Here is a 21,602-nt window from a genome sequence, read left to right as displayed (position 1 = left end):
TATATTCATAGCCCACCATTATCCCTTGGGTTCAGAGTGGCCCACAGCAATGTCATTAAACTCACATTTATCAATGCTGCCTACAGGATCACAAGATAAGGGGGGAGGGTTTGAAGGACAATGCTTTGGCCTGCAGAAGGTTATAGGTTGATCCCAAGCACCTCAAACAGTAGGCCATTGATATAGAATTGACTATTGTTGTTGTTTAGTCGTGTCCGACTCTTCGTGACCCCATGGACCAGAGCACGCCAGGCACTCCTGTCTTCCACTGCCTACCGCAGTTTGGTCAAACTCATGCTGGTAGCTTCGAGAACACTGTCCAACCATCTCGTCCTCTGTCGTCCCCTTTTCCTTGTGCCCTCCATCTTTCCCAACATCAGGGTCTTTTCCAGGGAGTCTTCTCTTCTCATGAGGTGGCCAAAGTATTGGAGCCTCAGCTTCAGGATCTATCCTTCCAGTGAGCACTCAGGGCTGATTTCCTTCAGAATGGATAGGTTTGATCTTCTTGCAGTTCATGAGACTCTCAAGAGTCTCCTCCAACACCATAATTCAAAAGCATCAATTCTTCGGCGATCAGCCTTCTTTATGGTCCAGCTCTCACTTCCATATATCGCTACTGGGAAAACCATAGCTTTAACTATATGGACCTTTGTCGGCAAGGTGATGTCTCTGCTTTTAAAGAATGGACTATAGGTAAAGGACCCCTGGATGGTTAAGTTCAGTCAAATCCAACTATGAGGCGCAGCGCTCATCTTCCTTTTCAGGCCAAGGGAGTTGGCCTTTGTCTGCAGGTAGTTTTCCAGGTCATGTGGCCAGCATGACTAAACCGCTTCTGGTGCAAGGAAGCCAGAGCGCACAGAAATGCCGTTTACCTTCCCGCCACAGCGGTACCTATTTATCTACTTGCACTGGCGTGCTTTTGAACTTCTAGGTAGGCAGGAGCTGGGACAGAGCAACGGGAGCTCACGCCGTCATGAGGATTCGAACTGCCAACCTTCTGATTAGCAAACCTAAGAGGTTCAGTGGTTTAAACCACAGCACCACCACATCCCCTAAGAATAGACTAGTAACAGCAGACTAGAAGGGCCAGGGGTCTGTCTCTGCGTACGAGAGGCTCCATCCGTATTGGCATTCTGCTGGCTTTTGAAGAGACACCTGTTTACGCTCGCACTCCCTCGATCTCTTGATCTGAACCTCCTGTTTTAATTGCTGTTTTGTTTTTAATCATGACTGTCTTATTGCGTATTTTAATTAGGAATGCATTTTAATTATGAATGTTCCTACTTCCATGCTTGTGTATCTGCTGTTTGCACTTCACATACGGCTTAGAAGCCTATTTTGGCATTAAGTGGCATATCAATATTGTTGTTGTTATGAAGATAAGACTGCTGCTTAGGATTTGTGTTTGCGATTCCAGCACTTTTCTTCAATTAACCAGAACATTTCCTTTGATAATAGGGTGTGTACATGGCTGGGTGTCTCTCATCACCGCAGCCCAGTTGTTGTTGTGTATGGCTGGATGTTTATATTTTGTTTTTACATTGTGCTGCCTTTGCTGTTTCCGCTCATCCTGGGACCCTTATAGTGAAGGGCAAGAGATCGAGTGAATGATTGAATAGCTCAGAGGTGAATTACCATATTTTTCGCACCATAGGACGCACCGGACAATAGGACGCACTTTGTTTTAGAGGGGGGAGAACAAGAAAAAAAATTCTCTCCCTCTCTGCCCAGTGCCCCTTCAATGAAGCAGCAGGAGGCGCTGCACAGAGAAGGGGAGAACTTTCCCCCTCTTGTTTTCCCGCCCTAAAACAAGGTGCCGTTTAAGGTGCGTTCAGGCGGCTACCTTGGAAGCCTGGAGAGCGAGAGGGGTCGGTGTGCACTGACCCCTCTCGCTCTCCAGGCTTCAGGTTCCTTTCGACCTGCTCTTTGGGGCTGGCGGGGGGGGAGCCCACCACCAGCCCTAAAGAGCAGGTCAGGGAGCAGCGGAAAGGCGCAGCGGAGAGGCTCCTGCCATAGCTGCGTGTCACCTCTCCAGCCGGGAAGGGGAAAAAGTGTGTCCTATAGAGCGAAAAATACGGTATTTGGAAGAAAGTCCCACCTAAGACTAACCTAGTGAGTAGCCCTGGGCAATGTTGTGATACATTGCCCAGGACTGGTTTGAGGAGTAGAGCACAATGGTGCCTTCACCCAGCAGTATATTGCAAGTGAAACTGGGTCCCTTCACTGCCAGCACCCGGCACGCAGAGGGAGGAACAAGCTGCGTTGGCCCCGGCCTTGCAAGGCTTCAGCGTGAAACCACCACTGCAGCTTGTTCCTCCCTCCGATTTTCAACATTGCAATGTGTCAGTAACAGTAAACAGGCAGCCCTGTTTAGGGAAGCTTTTAATGTTTAATAGACTATTGTATTATAATATTCTGTTGGAAGCCGCCCAGAGTGGCTGGGGAAACCCAGCCAGATGGGCGGGATATAAATAATGAATTATTATTATTATTATTATTATTATTATTATTATTATTATTATATCACGATGTTTGGCTGGCGATACATAGCGACGTTGAAAAGCTGATATTGCCCAGCCCTACTTCCAACCTTTGCCCCCTCACCACCACCATGGCACCTGTTTGGCGGCCATCTTACGCCTTCAGAAATGGTATCCTAACATTTCCTGGGAAATACTGTTAACTGGACCCCACCACTCGTCCTAGAATGACAGGCGCGTTTGAGTCATGCAGAGCTGGGTATATACCCTGCTCCTCCCCTAAGAAAGCTCAGGGCATAGAGAGACCCTCCCTGTGAGGTGGGTAGGCCCGAGACAGCATGACAGGTTTGGTGAGCTTTGTGACCGAGCAGGTATTTGAACCCAGAACTTCCTGGCTTCCTGACATGGTGACTCTCCGTGCAGTGATTAGTGTGTTGGACTAGGATTTGGGAGACCAAGGTTCGATTCCCCACTGGGCCAGAAAGCTCACTGAGTGACCCTGGGCCAGTTGCTGCCTCTCAGTTTAACCTACTTCACAGGGTTGTTGTGGAGATTCAGTGAGGAACAACATGAATGCAACAACAAAAATCCAAGCTCTGTTTCTTCTGGGCCTGAAGTGGTTCTCCCTCGTTCTCAACAGCTGACCGGGGCAATTCATTGTATTGCCCCTCAGACTTGAGCGAGAGGGGCAGCTTGCCAACCAGCTCAACGGTTCACCCCTCTCTTCCTCCCTTCCAGACCATGGCCAGCGTCTCCTCCTTTGGCAAGTATACGCACGCCATTGTCCGCTGCATCCCTTCCTCCTTCGGCACGGCAGAGACGGCGGCAGACACGTCCGATGGCGGGGCTGAGCCTGTCGACCTGGCCAAGGCCCACCGGCAGTACGGCGTCTACACCGGCATCTTGCGCCAGAAGCTAGGGCTGCAGGTCATTGAGCTGGCTGCGGACGAGGGCCTCCCCTGCTCCACGCTGGTGGGGGACCTGGCCGTGATACAGGGAGACACCGCGCTGCTCACGCGGCCATGGGTGCCATCGCGGCGGGACGAGGTAAGCTGTTCATTTTGTTTGTGCTGAATCACCTTGCAAATAAACCTGCCAGGGTTGCCAGTCGTCTTGCGATCTCCGCTTTTTATTTGCCGGGAGCTATTTTTCTCCCGTTCCCCCCCAAACGTCCTTGCCTGGTTGCCCGGAGGCAGTTTTGAAGCATCCTAGGAAATGGCTATTTACTAACTTGGCAGTGAGCATTTACAGTGGACGCTTGTGTTGCGAACGTGATCCGTGCGGGATGCACGTTCGCAACCCGCAGCGTTCGCAACCCGTGTCTGTGCATGCACAGGTTGTAATTCGGTGCTTCTGCGCATGTGCAAAGCATGATTTAGTGCTTTGGCGCATGTGCGACCGCCGAAACCCGGAAGTAACCCGTTCTGTTACTTCCGGGTTTCGGCGGCCCGTTGTGGGATGTAAACACAGGAGCAGTCAATGACAACATTCCTAGAGTGTACATGTTAGAACATGGGGAGGGATGTCTGTCCAGCAAGCAGGTAAACTTCCTGGGGACGGACTTACTCCGCATGTGACCAGAGGTGGGTTTGGCCTCACCTGTGCAGGTAATGACAAAAGCACAGGGCAGGCAGCCACTCTCTCTCTCTCTCTGCCATCTTCCTTCGATGAGGAAACATCCAAGGATGCTCTCTTGGCTCCCAGCCAAGAGAGGAGATAAGGACTATCTTGCTACAAGATAGATTCTAAATGTATGTAACCTTTTTAAGCCTGTCTGCCTTCTAGGATCATATTGTGAACAGAACATGAGTAAACTCTTTTATACTTTTATAAAGACTGTGTTGTGTCTTGTATTTTAAGAGGGAACAAAGGGGAAATTACCAGAGTAATTATTATAGAGGTTCTAGCGAACCTGTGCAAGCGTTACCGTTGCGAACTTAAAGGGGAATGTCTATAAACTCTGCTGATATTTTGGGAACTTGTTAGCACAAGTTGGATAAGGATATAATCCCACAATATATCCTCTCCTGCACCCCAGAACATTCCCACACCCGTAACCCGAAAAAACACAACCTGAAGCGTCTGTAACCTGAGGTATGACTGTACTAACCTCTAGTCCTTTGATGCCTGAGTATAAGCCCAGTCCTGGTGCCAGATTGCTACGGTTGGTTTTTATTTCTTTTTAAAATTTTAACAGGCCATTATTGAGGGTGTGACAAGGTCACGGGGATAAGTCGGGAGCGTTCTCAAAGTTTGTCATAGCATGCTTCCGTGAGGCGGCAAACGGCTGCCTTAAATACATTTGCCAGCCTCATGTGTGGGTGAGTCTTGCTCTTGAGTAAACATGCACAGCATTGCCCTGTTAAGGTTCCAGTCCTGTCCTAGTGGATTTGCTGCCTTCGAAAGGGTGGGGGCGGGGGAGAGCAGCCGGTCGCCAGCTAGCTGTTAGTTAAACCCTGTCAATCGCAGGTCCCATCTGTTCCTCTGTAGGAACCTCTGGGACTAATCCCACCCATGTCCCCGGAGCGCTGAGGCAAGCCGCCTGGCCGATTGCCTCAGCAGTTGGCATCGTGCCTCATTCCCACCCGCCCGGCCATCCGCCATTCTCATGACCCACCTCCCTGCTCCAGTGCAGTGTGCTGAATATAGAATTGTGTGTCCATACACACTCCACCCAAGCCCTGGAGAATATTTGGCACCTCTTAAAGGGTCCACATTTCCTTGCCTCTCTCTGCTAATTACTGCCAGACAGAAGTTGATTCATTCTCTCTCTCTCTTTCTCTCTCTCTCTTGTGTTTTTCTTCTTATGCTTTTAGTTAAAATAAATATAAGTGTTTTGGGGTACCTTCACCCATGAACTCCCTGTCTAACTGTTGCTTCCGTGCCATATGCTGCCATCTTTATTTTGTTTCTGTTTTTTAAAAAACAACAACAACCTCCTAGCAACTCATTTGTGGTGTCTCTGAGCATGCATGGAATGCCTTCCCCACCCCCACCCCTCAGCGGAACGGAGTTGGCCTTTTGAAACCCTTTGAAAAGGGCTTCGGAGCATTTACAGAACGCCTTTCTGCAGCTTAAATAAAAGGAACGTGAAAAGTACTGAGTTTCCCTTGGAGCAAGCTTAAAAAAGGCTCTTGTGCAAGTTGGAAATTATCGAAGCAAAGGCACCACAAGAGATCCAGTTGGCTGACCACTCTGTACACACATTATCATGTTGACACAGTGTTGGCTTGGCCCAAGACATTTCGCTGCCCGAGGCAATTTAGCAAATGCCTTCTCTTCTTTCTCCCCCTCTCCCCTCATGCCCTGTCCATCAAATCGAGGTGCAAAGTAGTCAGGGAGTTATTTTGTCAGGGAGTCCTGTAAGCACCTCTGGGAGTCAAAATGCAATAATTAAAAATGATATCTACCCTTTCATGACACCCCAAACCAGCTGCCAGAGTTAATAATAATAATTTATTAGTTATACCCCACCCATCTGGCTGGGTTTCCACAGCCACTCTGGGCGGCTTCCAAAAGAATCTTAAAATACAATAGTCTATTAAACATTAAAAGCTTCCCTAAACAGGGCTGCCTTCAGATGTCTTCTAAAAGTCTGGTAGTTGTTTTTCTCTTTGACATCTGCTGGGAGGGCGTTCCACAGGGTGGGTGCCACTACTGAGAAGGCCCTCTGCCTGGTTCCCTGCAACCTCACTTCTCTTAGCAAGGGAACCGCCAGAAGGCCCTCGGTGCTGGACCTCAGTGTCTGGGCAGAACAATTGGGGTGGAGACGCTCCTTCAGGTATACTGGACCGAGGCCGTTTAGGGCTTCAAAGGTCAGCACCAACACTTAGCCACCTCTCTCTGCCTAATGGTAGGGACGGCACCTAACATGTGCCTTTTACTTTTTGTACATAAAGAAGGAGGTTCATGTTGGTAGATGTAATGCTGGGGAGCCCAGTCAATGTTTTATGTGTGCTCCAGTTCACCGGGTCTTCCAGTTCAGGGGTTGCACAAAGCTTTAGAGGCCAGCTCCTGGGGTACTTGAGGAGATAGATTTTGGTGGGATTTTCCTTTGCTTAGTATTTGTTTGAGTTTGTTCTAAGTGTAGTGTTTTGGTCACCTCCTTTGTACATCTTACAGCGGTGGGATCCTGTGCAAACCTGGCAAAATAGGCACACATGCAGTCATAGTGTGCTGGGCCCAGGGGTAACCCGTGAAACGCGCTCCAGACTCTGAAGGTTCCACTAGGAGTCAGTCCGACAGGGCCAAGGCAGGACACGAGGCAGGAAACCAGGCAAGGACGGGTACAGGATCTCTGGCATACAGCAATGTTGCTCCCGCAACCTGGGGCGGGGTCCGACAGCTTTTTGTCTTTGTCGGGGAAGCGGCCGGTCCTGATCCCCCGGCGACTCACCTCCCTGTTTCGCCCGAAGGCGAGCACTCCTCCTGCGAGTACTTAGGTCTCTCCTTCTCTCAGACCTGAGTCTCTGCAGCTGGGGAGACGTCGGAGGGTTACTAGACCCAGGGGCCACCTCAGCCTCCCCTGACCAAGCCGGTAGTGGAGCAACTGTAAGTGATGGCCCAGCTGAAGGCAACGAGGTCATCCCCGCATTTGGAGCCAGGGCAGGATCAGGCCCCTGACTCGGCCCAGCTGGTGTTTGTTGCAGGGGCACCTGTGCAGACTGGGACTCTTCAGGATCAGGCCCCAGACTTGGTTCAGATGATGCCTGAGGCAAAGGATCCGCTGCAGACTGAGACTCCTCTGGTTCCAAGTCCAAGCCTGAGTCCCAGGCCATCACACATAGAATCATAGAATTGTAGAGTTGCAAAGGGGACCCCAAGGGTCATCTAGCCTAACCCTCTGCAATGCAGGAATCTCAGCTAAAGCATTTAGGACAGTCATTGCATATCTGTGTAAGATGCAACTTTTTTTAAAAAAAATATTTTTATTGGTTTTTAACATACAAAATTATAAAACATACCACACAATTTATCACAAATACATTCTTATTGGACTTCCATCAGCACCTCTGATAATCCTCTGTCTTAATCACTTCTTACGCATTTCCTAACTTAATATTGCCTTTACATTCTTAACGTATCACGTCTCCTTCTCCATTTTTGCAATATTTCTAATATTATTCCTCACAGAACTTTTTGCATTAAGCAGCCCTCATTCTGGGGTGCTGATGGTTAACCCTTTGTTTCTGAAGTTTTTTATTATTATTATTTCACATTTATTTGTCACACTCAATAAAATGTCTAAAATTGACTTAAAATGACCAAAAACATGCATAGCTTAAAACATCAAAGAGAATAAAGCAACGTTATTTAAGGGCTCGCCCTGCAGTTTTTATAAAAAGCACACATCCTTCTATTAATTCCCTTTGTTCTCTCTTTTTTAAAAGCTACCAGTAATATGTGAACTATGGCACGGAGGGTGAAAAAATGTAAATAGACTGTCGAGCTAAGAACGAGAATGCGGAAGTATCCTGAGGTTATAAGAGTGTGTAAAATAGGAAGAAGTCCAAAGCAAAAACTCATAATTTGATGAAAGGGAAATCTTTGCTGTGGTCAAAACCCAATAGTACATCCCATTGCTGACTTCAATTAATTAAATTGAAATCTTGGTCTGTGTGTGAGAGAGGCCTGTGAATCATCTGTGAAATAAGCCTGGCCCAGAAGTGTCTGTGGAATGAAAATGAAACAAAAGGTCATGCAGATTTTCTGGGGCCGCTCTGGCCCCACACTCCCCTTATATAACCAGGGCTTGAATTAAACTCTGCTATAAACCCGCGTGCCAGATCACAGTTTGGGCTTTCTGGCAATTCTTGTCCTGAGAATATCTGCCTGTCTGGAATTCTATGCAGAATTGTCTTCTTATATAGCGAGGAGGACCCCTATCAGTCAGAAAATATTTCCACGCCATCTTGGAAAAGGAGAAGGAGAGGAAATCAGTACCCTTCTCTGTCCTTTTTACCTTTTCCAAGAAGCTGTTTGGCACCTGCTCTAGCTTGGGGGAAACTTTTCCAGCCCAAGGGTGGGTCAGTCTCCGCGGGTCGCCTGCCAGCGGTGGGGAGGATGAAAGGCAAAAGCAGGCCAAGCCATGGATGCGAATTTTATGTCGTGCAGTCGGCTACATTCCAGATGTTCAGATGCCTGTGGTTCTACACACATCTGCGCTCTCCCCTTTCCATCCTTCATCCGTTACTGAGTTGAATAGGATCCAGAATGCAGCTGTCTGATTGGTCCTAGAACAATAGGATTCAGAATGCAGCAGTCTGATTGGTCCACAGGAGCCACCCAATCCAGCTCCAGGTGGAAGTGAATCCACAATCTGATTGGCCTACAGGTGATTGGCCAATCACGTGGGGCCCATTGTGTAAATAATGTATATAAAGCAGACATCCTGGGGGAACTTCCTTTCCTCCTCACCACTATGAGTTGAATAAAGAGCATGAAATCCACTCTCGACTCCAAGTATATTTCAAAGATGTATTCTAACCAGCCCCCCACCCAATTTTACTGGAAGAGGATATGGAGTGGGGCTTGTAGGGAGATGGTGGTCCTAAGGGGCAGAGAGAAGAGACCGTAAGGCCGCGTTTGGGTTCTGTGGTTCCCCCACAACATCTCTACTTGCTGACTTTGCCTGCTTGGGCAACATCAATTGCCTGACGTTGGACTGCCTGCGGAGTTGAGCTAAATGACCCTCCAGGTCCCTTCCAATGCTAGGATGCAAACTGATTGCATGTGGCTTCCTCAGAGAGAGCTGCAACAGCCAGGTGTGTTTGTGTGTGTGTGATTTTTATTAAATTTTCTGTTTTACAATTTAGAATATTCATTTAAACAACCTTAAAATGTCAGTGACTTCCTTTCTTCTCTTTCCATGGTTCATTCATAGATCCCTGCATATTTTACATAAACGAAACCATTCAGTGTTCCATTATTACATCCATCAAAACTTATTTACGCTGTTGAATTTATCTTAATGCTGCCAGCGTTTTGAAGTGTACACAGTTTCCCCCCATATATTCAATAAACATTTTCCAGTCTTCTTTGAACGTATGTTCTTCTTGTTCTCTTATTCTATACATTAGGTCCGCAAGCTGCGCATATTCCATCAGTTTAAGTTGCCATTCTTCTTTAGTTGGGACCTCGCTCGTTTTCCATTTTGGGGCTAACGAAACACGGGCTGCAGTAGTGGCATACATAAATTACCCTTTTTTGACACCTAGGAATTTCCGTCTGAATTATCCCCAACAAAAAGGACTCTGTTTATTTTTTTGTTTTTTTTTTAAAAGTGCTTTTAAACACCCCCCCCAATTCATTATCGATTATTTCCCAACAGTCGTTTACCCTTTTACAGGTCCACCACATGCAACAACCAGAGTTGATGGGGTTTCGTGGCAACAGGATTTTGTTTCGCTTTGTTTCCCTCACCTTTTCTTGTTTGTTTTCAGCGTGACTCTATAAGAAGCGCCTTCCGAGCTGAGGCCGTTTTAGTTTTGCTTTAATTCACTTGTCCGCAAGTGGCCGACTCCTGTTGTTGGGCAGGCGTGGAGTAAAGCAATTTGGGGAGCCACCGAACAGTGAGATCTTGGGGCAGGCCACTGTGGGGAGTGGTTTATGGAGACTTGCATATAGCGACCATTTTGTGGCTCCTGGGGCCTGTCTGTCAGTAATACGGCAACATTTGATGGGAGCCAATAATAATAATAATAAATTAATTAATTAATTACTTATACCCCGCCCATCTGGCCGGGTTTCCCCAGCCATGCTGGGCTGCTCCCAACAGAATTAAAAGCACAATAAAACACCAAATATTAAAAACTTCCCTAAATAGGGTTGATTTCAGATGTCTCCTAAAAGTCAGATACAGTGGTACCTTGGGTTACAGACACTTCAGGTTACAGACGCTTCAGGTTACAGATTCCGCTAACCCAGAAATAGTACCTCGGGTTAAGAACTTTGCTTCAGGATGAGAACAGAAATGGTGTGGCGGTGGCGTGGCGGCAGCATGAGACCCCATTAGCTAAAGTGGTACCTCAGGTTAAGAACAGTTTCAGGTTAAGAACGGACCTCCAGAACGAATTAAGTTCTTAACCCGAGGTACCACTGTAGTTGTTTATCTCTTTGACATCTGCTGGGAGGGCGTTCCACAGGGCAGGTGCCACTACCGGGAAGGCCCTCTGCCTGGTTCCCTGTAACTTGGCTTCTCGCAGTGAAGGAACTGCCAGAAGGCCCTCGGAGGAGGACCTCAGTGTCTGGGCTGAACGATGGGGGTGGAGATGCGCCTTCAGGTATACTGTGTTGAGAGTTGCATGAAGAGGTGTTAAGGAAAGGGGATGCGCTAGAAAATGCCTGATCTCTTCCTCTATCCCTGCTGCTTTCCCAGATCAGCAGCGTCAAGAAGGTCTTGGAGGAGCTCAAACTGCGAGTGGTGGAGGTTACAGATGAAGGCGCCACCTTGGATGGGAGCGATGTCCTGTTCACAGGTAAATGACTCCTCTGTCGCTGAGGACGGTGGCGCTTATCTCAGGAGCAGGGAGGTCCAGAAGATGGAGGGAACTTTGCATTTGGGTTAACCTGATAAAATGGGAATTTGACAGTACACCACGGGGTTTTTGTTTCTTTGTTCTGCGGTAAGGGTGACTAAGCCTTCGAAACCTCTTTTCATAGTGGAAGTGCCATGTAAATGATGATGGTAGCACTGAGGGCGGTGGAGAACTTGATGAGATTCTGTTGAGGGTTTCCCCCCACCCCTGGTGGCTAGTTAGTTTCTGTTCTAATAAAACACACAGACACACACACACACACACACACACACACACACACACACAACACTCAAGCCTGGAAGTCATAGACACCGGCCTGAAAACCCTGTGCCCTCCAATCCCAGATGTCTGCAGGTGGGCATTCATGGAGGGAGGGAGCTGCACTTAATGCATGCTCAGAGGCACTCTCGCCAGTACGGATCTGCGTGTTCCAGGACTGCCTCTTGCTATTTGTAAATGCATTTTAGGGCAGAAGCCTAGTGCAAATGAAACCGTCTCTCCTCTCCCCATACATTCCTTTTTTTTTAGATGATCTTTATTGAATTTTTAGTTACATACTATACATACACATACATTATGTTTCATATTTGTTCTTGCTCTCCCGAGCTGACTTCCCTCCTTCCGGCTTTTTTATGTCGTCTTTAACTTTTCGCATTGTCTTTGTCCATTTTATATATAATTGTTCTTCAATTTTTTCCCCATAAAATGTCTGTAAACAAATAAATCTTTCTATATATACAATTCTTGTTGTCTGTCTATATTCATTTACAAATATTGTTCAACAATAGTCCTAATATACATTTTTAATTCATTTTGATATTATTATCCAATAAATTTCTTGTGTTTCTCTGTTACGAGGTTTATTTTAGTTCTACTGGTTTCCCTATTTCACATTGTCTTCTCTATATATAACATAAATTTTCCCCATTCTTTTTTATACGTTTCGTCACCCTGATGTCGAATTTTTGCTGTTAGTTTGGCTTTTTCTGCATATTCCATAACCTTGTACTGCCACTCTTCTATTGTAGGCAATTTTTGCTGTTTCCACACCTGAGCCAGCAATAACCTTGCTGCTGCTGTTGCCCTCTCCACATACCTTTCATGATTGTAGCTTTAAGGCAGCAGTTGTAGTCAGATCTGAGTTGGAAAGAGATAAACCAGCGTTGTTATTCAGGTCTGGGGAGAGCTAATGCTCAGGAATCTGACTTATTGCCGGTTCTGGTATTCTCCATCTTCTTAATGCCTTTTTTACAGGTAGAGAGTTCTTCGTGGGCATTTCCAAGTGGACTAATCACAGAGGAGCAGAGATGGTTGCGGATGCTTTCAGGGTGAGCTGGAATCTTGGAACTAAACCTTTGCTACCTCCCTGCCCAAAACCTGCACAGTTGTGGTTCCTAGCTATTCAGTTGTTGCTATTCTGCTTCTGCTCCCCACCCCTGTTCTAAGGTGTACGGCAGCCTTGCAGTTAAGCAGTAGCCTGGTACCCGTAGGTGAGAAGGATATTGCCTGCAGACGAGTGCATGCAGTTCTGTGCAACTGCTTGAGCAGACTGCTGCAGGAGGGCTGGAACTCTCTGTCCCTCCTCTGCCAGCCCCTAGTAGACTAGTAAACATTTTTGCGGCCTTATTCACAAGGCTGGCACATGTTTAGTTCATCTGTTGGACACCCCCCAGCGCTCCGCATGAATAGATGGAGTGCCCTGGAAATATAACCAGTAGAGTGGTACCTTGGATTACAGACACTTCAGGTCATGCATTTCCGGGTTGCGCACCACGCCAAACCCAGAAGTACCAGAACGGGTCACTTCCGGGTTTCGGTGCTCGCGCATGCGCAGAATAATAATCATCATAATAATAATAATAATAGTAAAGGTAAAGGGACCCCTGACCATTAGGTCCAGTCGTGACCGACTCTGGGGTTGCGGCGCTCATCTTGCTTTATTGGCCGAGGGAGCCAGTGTACAGCTTCCGGGTCATCTGGCCAGCATGACTAAGCCGCTTCTGGCGAACCAGAGCAGCGCACGGAAATGCCGTTTACCTTCCCGCCGGAGCGGTACCTATTTATCTACTTGCACTTTGACGTGCTTTTGAACTGCTAGGTTGGCAGGAGCAGGGACCGAGCAATGGGAGCTCACGCCGTCACGGGGAATCAAACCGCTGACCTTCTGATTCGCAAGTCCTAGGCTCTGTGGTTTAACCCACAGCGCCACCTGCGTCCCTTAATAATAATAATAATAATAATAATAATAATAATAATAATAATAATAAATTTATTTATATCCCACCCTCCCCAGCTGAAGCCGGGCTCAGAGCGGCTAACAACAGTAAAAATAACACAGTTTACATAAAATCACAATCAAGCACCAAATCGCGACCTGCGCGTGCGCAGACACGGCACTGCGGGTTGCGAATGTGCCACCCACACGGATCACGTTTGCAACCCGAGGTTCCACTGTAGTCTCCTGTGGTGGCACATTAAAGGGAAGATTGATAATCTGTCTTTCAAGGCCGCTGCTGAGCCAACTTCTACTGAGAACCCCCACGTTGAAAACAATTCAAGAAATGAACAGAGACTTCTTTCCTCCCAACTGCGTAACCTTTCCACTGCTTCCTTGCTCCACGTCCCAATGTGACCCGCATATCGTAGCCACACCCAGAGAATTTGTGACACGCTTGGATCTCTGATGAACAGTTCCTAACCGTATCCTTGTCCTCATCTTGGGACTCTTCCTTAACCCACTGAAAAAGCAACTATTGGCTGGTGGTGGATGGGGGGGGGTGTCTGCATTTCTTTCTAATTTGTATTTGTGCATTTGTATGAAACATGCTCCCCCATGTTGTGAAAGGGAGACTATCAAAATATAAATATTTTCCAGCAGCTCACAGCCATATAATTAGTCTCACCATGTGTGATCCTCAGGTATAAAAGGAAAGCCCCAAATGAGGAGTTGTCGTTGTTGTATTTGTTGTTATATTTGTTGTTTGTTGATATATTTTATGGTTATATTTGTACAGAGTGGGTTGCCCCAGCCACTCTGGGTGGCTTCCATCAGGTATATGGTGGAACGCCCTCCCACCAGATGTCAAAGAGAAAAACAACTACCAGACTTTTAGAAGACATCTGAAGGCAGCCCTGTTTCGGGAAGCTTTTAATGTTTAATAGGTTATTGTATTTTAATATTCTGTTGGAAGGCACCCAGAGTGGCTGGGGAAACCCAGCCAGATGGGCGGGGTATAAATAATGAATTATTATTATTATTATTATTATTATTATTATTATTATTATTATTATTTACTATAACATAATAAAGCATCAAACATTACCAACTTCCCCATACAGGGCTGCCTTCAGATGTCTCCTTAAAGTTGTATAGTAGTTCTATATAGTTGTATCTCCTTGACATCTGATGGGAGGGCGTTCCACAGGGCGGGCGCCACTACCGAGAAGGCCCTGTAACTTTGCTTCTCGCAGGAAGGGAACCGCCAGAAGGTCCTCTGTGCTGGACCTCCATGTCTGGGCAGAACAACAGGGGTAGAGACACTCCTTCAGGTGTACAAGACTGAGGTCATTTAGGGCTTTACTTGCAGGGGAAAGATCACCTCATCGGCAGTTCCCTGTTAGAAACTTGTGTGGAGCCTCCCGTTGGTTTCTCACCCCTGCCCTTTTCAGTCCTGTATGGGGAAAGAATGGGTGGAGCTCTTGGTTGCAACTGTGTGGCATGGACTTCTGGAAGTCTTACGGAATGTCTCTGTGCAGGATTTTGCGGTGTCGACTGTTCCTGTCTCGGGTACGTTGCACCTCCGCAGCTTCTGCAGCATGGCTGGCTCTGAAACGGTTGTCATTGGCAGCAGCGACGTGGCCAAGAAAGCCATGAAGGTAACGTCCACAACCTCCCAGGGGGCCTCTCCCGAGAAAGAGCCGCAAGGCAGGAGTGGAGAGCTCTGTTACGCTCAGTTCCTGCTTCCCTTTGGGACATCTGATTGGCCACTGTGAGAATAGGATGCTGGATTAGGTGGGCTACTTGGGTCCACCTCCTCTCCACTCCCAAGAGCCAGTGTGGTGTAGTGGTTAAGAGCGGTGGACTCGTAATCTGGTGAACTGGGTTCGATTCCCCACTCCTCCACATGCAGCTGCTGGGTGACCTTGGGCCAGTCACACTTCTCTGAAGTCTCTCAGCCCCACTCACCTCACAGAGTGTTTGTTGTGGGCGGGGGGGGGGGAGGGAAAGGAGAATGTTAGCCGCTTTGAGACTCCTCAGGGTAGTGATAAAGCGGGATATCAAATCCAAACTCTTCTTCTTCAAGAAAGCCTTTATCCCTTATGAATGCCTTATGAGACTTGCTCCTTCACACCCCCCAAATACCAGAAGCCGCACTCCACAGAAAGTTGAAGCAGGGCCTTCTGAGTAGCTGCCCCTGTTCTGTGGAGATGTGACTGGTGCCTGCTATCTGTCCTCTTCCTGAAACCACATTATTGGGGTGACCAGCTCTTCTCGTTAGCAGAAGAGATCTCTGCTTCCCCCTCCACCCGATTACCTTTATTAGTTTTTACTATACATAAACATATTACATTACATTTTACATTTGTACTTGCTCCTGAGAGCTGACTTCCCTCTTTCCTCCTTCTGGCTTTTTTATATCTAAAAATTTTCACATTGTCTTTGTCTATTTTACATATTGTTGTTCTTCTTCCATCTTTATCCACAAAGTTTGAATACAAATAAATCTTTCTATGTATACAAATCTTGTTGTTCATATTCATTTACAAATACTGTTGATTATCTTAATTATATTTTACATTTTAGTTCACATGTCATTAATGTCTAAGACAGTTTCTTTTTATTTTCCCATTATGAGGTTTATTCCCATTCTACTGGTTTCACTATTCCATCCTGTCTCTATACGACATAAATTTATCCCATTCTTTTTGAAACGTTTCATTGCCCTGTTGTCAAATTTTCCCTGTTAGTTTGGCCATTTCTGCATATTCCATAACCTTATACTGCCACTCTTCTACTGCCGGCAATTGTTGCTGTTTCCACACCTGAGCCAGCAGTAACCTCGCCGCTGTTGTTGCGTATAAAAACAATTTCTGGTCCTTCTTATCAATATCCTCTCCCACCATTCCCAACAAGAATGCCTCTGTTTTTTTCAGAAACGTCTCTGCTTTCAGAAGAGGTCTCTGCTCTGGGTGTTTGTGGTGTTTTTAGAACTTATCTTTCTTGGTTTTGATGTTGGTCAGTTGCCTTGGGGCTCATGTGAAGGCCTACTCCCCAATCCCTCTGTTAATGAACTTCTCCCTTCTCTTCCCATCGCCCTCTTTTGTTGAAGACCATGGAACAATTGACCGATCACCACTATGAAACACTGACGGTGCCGGATGACCCGGCTGCAAATTGCATCTATGCACGGCTTGGTCAGAAGAGCAGTGTGCTTCTGCATCGCAGTGTTGAGGAATATCCTAACAGCGTACAAGTAAGGGGAAAGAGTGCTTTACCTGGTGGGTGGGTGGGGGGAAGGGTTAAGTTTATATCCCTGGACCAGGTGTGGAGGCTGCAAGGAGGAGGAGGAAGAAGAAGAGGAGGAGGAGGAGGAGGAGGAGGATTGCATCTAGGAATAATAATAATAATAATAATAATATAATATAATGTGCCACTTACTTGCCAAAATAGCATCTAAGTAGCTTGCAAGGTTAAAATCCATACCTAATTAAAATACTCAACAAAGCAATTCCATCTCAAAGTATTAAAAGCGTAAACCCTAGCTAGTTAAAAAATGTATAACAATTAAAGCAATACAGTTGTACCTTGGAAGTCGAACGAAATCCATTCCGGAAGTCCGTTCAACTTCCAAAACATTTGGAAACCAAGGTGCGGCTTCTGATTGGTTTCCAGTTGTGCAGGCGCACCGGAAACAATAGCAGAAGCCGCGCCAGACGTTTGGCTTCCAAAAAACAACAACCCAAAAAACCACGAATCAAAAACCAGAACACTCACTTCTGGTTTTCGATCGTTTGGGAGCTGGAACGTTCAACTCCCAAGGCATTTGGGAGCCGAGGTACGACTGTACGTACCGTATTTTTTGCTTCATAAGATGCACCTGACCCTAAGACGCACCTAGTTTTTATAGGAGGAAAACAAGAAAAAAAATATTCTGAATGAAACAGTGGATGTATGATTTTTGTGGTTCATGCTGTGGCCACAGACATGATATGTGATTTGACGGTGAGTTTGGGCTAGCCCAATGCAAAAATCCTGAGGATCCATGTGGATCCATGCTTTGTAACCACGTTTTTGCACCATTGCGGCCCCACAAAACAGTGGATGCATTTTTTTTGGTGCAGGCTGTAGCCATGGACATGCTGTGATCTGATGGTGAATTTGGGGTGACCCAATGCAAAAATCCCGAGGATCCATGGGCTTTTACCTCTTTTAACGCCTCCTTTATCGCTAGTGTCCCTTATCTTCCTCCCGACCGCTTGCCGATCAGCTGCTCAGCGGCTTCATTTCAACACCCCCTTCCCTCTTTTTTAAAAAAGAAAAAAGCACAATCTGCTTTTCGCCCCTGGCCAATTTGGCTCCAGGGACCACGCATTCGCTCCATAAGACGCACAGACTTCCCCCCTTACTTTTTAGGAGGAAAAAAGTGCATCTTATGGAGCAAAAAATACAGTATTTATGTCAATTCATTTTGGGGCAGAATTTGAGACGCCGTAATGGCCAGCTCAGAGGCTGCCACAAAAGAATGGTGGCTCATGCGTTGACCTTTGAGCATGGCCTTTTGCAAGCTTTGCAGCCATTCTGTGTGCTCTGTCTCCCCGCGCAAAACCGCCTGCCTTTTCACGAGCTTCAGGTGTGTCTTGGTCACTGCAGGGACGGAGATAGCTTTGGGAAGAGGTCTAACCGGTTTCTCTCTGCCTCCTCTCACAGCCCTTCCAGAAGCTTCCGGACTACACCCTCATCCCTGCGGCTTGCACTGAGGTGGCCAAACTTGGTGGGACTCTCAGTTCCTGCTCTCTTCTCATCAACAAGAAGCTGGAGATCTAGTGCCTATCGAACCCCACAATAAAATGCAGGTTCTTGCATTCCCTCGAGAGGAACCCCATCTCTTGGTTCCTTTGTGCAGTCACCCCGCTTTCTCTCCCCTTAGCTTCCTTGTGAGGCAAGGACACCTCCAAACACGCTAATTTGACCGGCCTTAAATCTCACAGTTTCTCTCTTTTATTTACATTGGATCTTCGCTTCCACGAAGCCACACGAGTCTCTTTTTATCTCCTGTCTTCTACAGTGTACACTTTACGAATACTTTTTTTTTTACCCCAGAGTAGATAGGTGCTCAACTTTGCTCCTAGTGCTGAAGAAAAAGCCATCAGCGGGAAACTTGACGTTCTAGCTCTTCAATCAACGATCGCTCTTTTTTTTTAGTGAGGTTCCCTCAAGTTTCTTAGCCCATTATGGACCGTTAAAAAGAGCAGCACTGCTCTCCCTTCATCGCTGAGGGGGACGTGTTATGAAACCGGGTGCTGAGAGACATTGGTGGGCAGCCATCTTGGAAGGTGCTTAAGGGATGTGTCCATTGTGAGGACTAGACCCAAGATGGTGGCCATTTCTCTTTCATAGCCGCCATGTTGGAAGAACTGTTGAGCAGGAGACATGGGCAGGTGGGACATAAGTGGCTTTCAACGTGTTTGAGGTGATCCAAGTGCTACAGAACCAGGCAACTCCATTACGATGGATGGTTGGTGGACTAGGGGGTCTCCTGTTCAGTTTTGAATCTCAACACCTGATGATTCGTGTCAGATGTAGGAAGGTGTCCCTAGAGCCACTCCACTTGCCCTGCCATGAGACTCAATAACTAGAATAAGAATGTTGTTGGACTACATCTCCCATCATGCTTGACCCTTGGCCATGCTGGCAGGGGCTGATGGGAGTTGGAGTCCAACAAGTTCCACAGGTTTAACCATCCCTGATCTGGAATGACCTCTGAAGACTTTCCTTCTGTGACTGCTTGGCCTGCCACATCCGTCTCTTATGGTGCTGCAGTTTGGGGACTGGGAGTTCAGAATCAGACCCCCCACGCTCCCCAAACTCAAAAACAATGGCTTCCCCCACTGCCACCCTCAACAGATAACCTCTCTGCATATCCGCAAGGCCGGCGCAGCCACAGAGGAGCAGCTAGATTAAGACAACGGGTTGGCGAGGAGCTCTGCTTCCTTCCGAGTGGCGCTGTTGTATGTGTTTTGTGTAACGTAGTTAGGGGGCAGGAGTGGGGTGGGGGTCATAGGAATGTTCTTGAAATCTGTAGAGGGAGCGCCCTCTGTTGGGGGGAGTTAGGCGTATTGACGGATGTAGGACTTTAGATTCACTCCCTGCCTCTTTAACCCCTTGTGGAATCAATTTAAACAATTAATAATAAAAAGAGATTGAACCAAGTCACCGTCTTGATGAGTCTTTTTTGCTTTTGCTGCGGGGCAGGTGGGGAAGCTAGGTTCCTGAGCGTAAGGCATGTGGACTAAGCCCTCAACACGGGGAGGTCCTGCCTTAATGGAATTAATGCAGTGTCTTTAACGGCTCAGAATGCAATACCTCAAGGACCGCCTCTTTCCATAGGAACCTACCGGGTCCCTGAGATCACCCTCTGAGGCCTTCTTTCATGTGCCTCCTCCTCGAGAGGTCCGGAGGGTGGCAACACGAGAACGGGGCCTTCTCTGCAGTGGCTCCCCGTCTGTGGAATGCTCTCCCCGGGGAAGTTTGCCTGACGCCTTCATTATACACCTTTAGCCACAAGGCAAAAACTTTCTTTTTTAACCAGGCCTTTGGCTGACCTGACCAACATCCTATACCCTTTTAAAATGTGGCTCTCTTTGGGGGGTTATTGTTTTATTTTTATTTTAGATATTGTGATCTTTTGTGAACCGCCCTGAGACCTCCGGGTATAGGGTGATATATGAATTCAATAATAATAATAATAATAATAATAATAATAATAATAATAATAATAATATCCTTTGGGGGGGAGGGATGATAATCACATCCTATTCCAGGTGTCACCTTGTAAGAATGTTGAATTTTGGACCCTATAACAGTAACCCTTTGCATTGTGTAGTTATTATAGGTCCGTCCACGTGGGTGGGTGGGTGGGTGTGTACGCACCAATGTGGTTGGCAACCTATTTCCACTAACAGCCATTTGGTTGCCCTTGCTCTGCGGAATAGCATTCCTGTTGAGATACGACAGGTGCCCAACTTCTGGAAATACCCAAAGGCAGTTCTGTTGTGACAGACTTTCCCAGACAGATAACCGGGTCTTTACCACAAGTGTCTATGTTGCATGGTTTCAGCTGTGTGTGTATATTGCTATTTTTATAGGAAAAAGAGGTGCTGGGATTCACCATGAACAACTCCCTTGTTCTCTTATAATGCCAATGGTGACTACCTGAGAGGTGCCGGAATTGAGTTCCGGCTGGGAAAAAAGCCCTGCTGTTTATGCGTTGTACATCTTCAATGTACAGTGGTATCTCGGGTTACAGACACTTCAGATTACTGACTCCGCTAACCCAGAAATAGTACCTTGGGTTAAGAACTTTGCTTCAGGATGAGAACAGAAATCGTGCAGTGGCGGCATGACAGCAGCAGGAGGCCCCATTAGCTAAAGTGCTTCAGGTTAAGAACAGTTTCAGGTTAAGAACGGACCTCCGGAACGAATTAAGTTCTTAACCTGAGGTACCACTGTACATTGGCTTGATATGGCTGTTGGAAGGAAAAAGATCAATAACAGTAATGAAAAACAGTAATTTCAGTTCCTCTCTTTAAAGATTCCTGCCGAAAATGGTGTATTTCTGTGGTAGCTATCGAACGAGGCCTCGGCAAGTGAAAGGAGTTGGGGCCTGTTCTTTTTTAAAAAATTCATTTTTATTAAATTTTCCACTTTAACAATCCAATCAAATCACATTAAATATTCCAGATTATACATATACATATCAAATAATCCGAATATTCTGCCAAATTATAAATTTCTTAATAGGACTTCGCATGCTTCAAGTCTGGAGGGTTCTGATCATCTCAGACTTCTACTGCTTTTCATAGTCACTTCCAATGGTTCCTCCAATTCTTCCTGTTGTTATTCCTTCTTTCACAGTCTCTGAGTTGTTCCCACAAGCAAGTTAAAACAAGCAATGATTTGTTTCTGTGTGGGTTTTATGTCTATGATTCCCCTCTATAGCAGTGATCAGATGGGATTACTATAAGGAATTATAAAATATGCACCAAGCCATTGTGTCCGCGCTGAAAGCATTGCGTTGACTGGGTTTGATTCATTGACAATAATTTCTGATCAAATCCCACAAGCCTCTCCATCTCTGCCATTTGATTTCTCTACGCCTGACAGGCATGTATAAGCATTCTAAACAGACTGGTTGTTCATCAGGCATCCTGGGTCATAAAGATAGTAGGTAGCTTCTTTGATGTAGCTATTGTTAGTTTTGTTAATCTTAGGGCCAGGAAGAGAGTTCACAAAGAGATGTTAAATACATCCATCCTGCCTCTCCTGTTTATGACCTCCGGGGTTTCCTAATCCTAAAAGCATTCC

At 46.6% G+C, this 21,602-nt stretch overlaps 2 protein-coding genes across 6 annotated transcripts in view; both read left to right on the top strand.

Annotated features, from left to right (window-relative positions):
* The window catches only part of DDAH2 (DDAH family member 2, ADMA-independent), a 40,504-nt gene extending 21,057 nt beyond the window's left edge, over positions 1 to 19,447 (top strand). For 3 of the 4 annotated variants that reach the window (XM_081183306.1, XM_081183307.1, XM_081183304.1), the window contains exons 2-7: positions 3,219 to 3,527; positions 10,858 to 10,957; positions 12,272 to 12,345; positions 14,774 to 14,893; positions 16,348 to 16,491; positions 17,946 to 19,447. In XM_081183306.1, coding sequence (XP_081039432.1) covers positions 3,222 to 3,527; positions 10,858 to 10,957; positions 12,272 to 12,345; positions 14,774 to 14,893; positions 16,348 to 16,491; positions 17,946 to 18,062 — 861 coding nt within the window. In that variant the 5' untranslated portion in view covers positions 3,219 to 3,221 and the 3' untranslated portion in view covers positions 18,063 to 19,447. Of the gene's footprint in view, positions 1 to 2,814; positions 2,852 to 3,218; positions 3,528 to 10,857; positions 10,958 to 12,271; positions 12,346 to 14,773; positions 14,894 to 16,347; positions 16,492 to 17,945 lie in introns of those variants that run through there. The other variant, XM_081183305.1, reaches the window with a different exon arrangement.
* The window catches only part of MPIG6B (megakaryocyte and platelet inhibitory receptor G6b), a 177,345-nt gene that overhangs the window by 123,816 nt on the left and 31,927 nt on the right, over positions 1 to 21,602 (top strand). The window lies entirely within an intron of this gene.

Source organism: Podarcis bocagei (assembly GCF_964188305.1).
Source record: "Podarcis bocagei genome assembly, chromosome: 2".
NCBI classification, from domain to species: Eukaryota; Metazoa; Chordata; class Lepidosauria; order Squamata; family Lacertidae; genus Podarcis; species Podarcis bocagei.
This window is presented reverse-complemented; position numbering and strand designations above follow the sequence as displayed.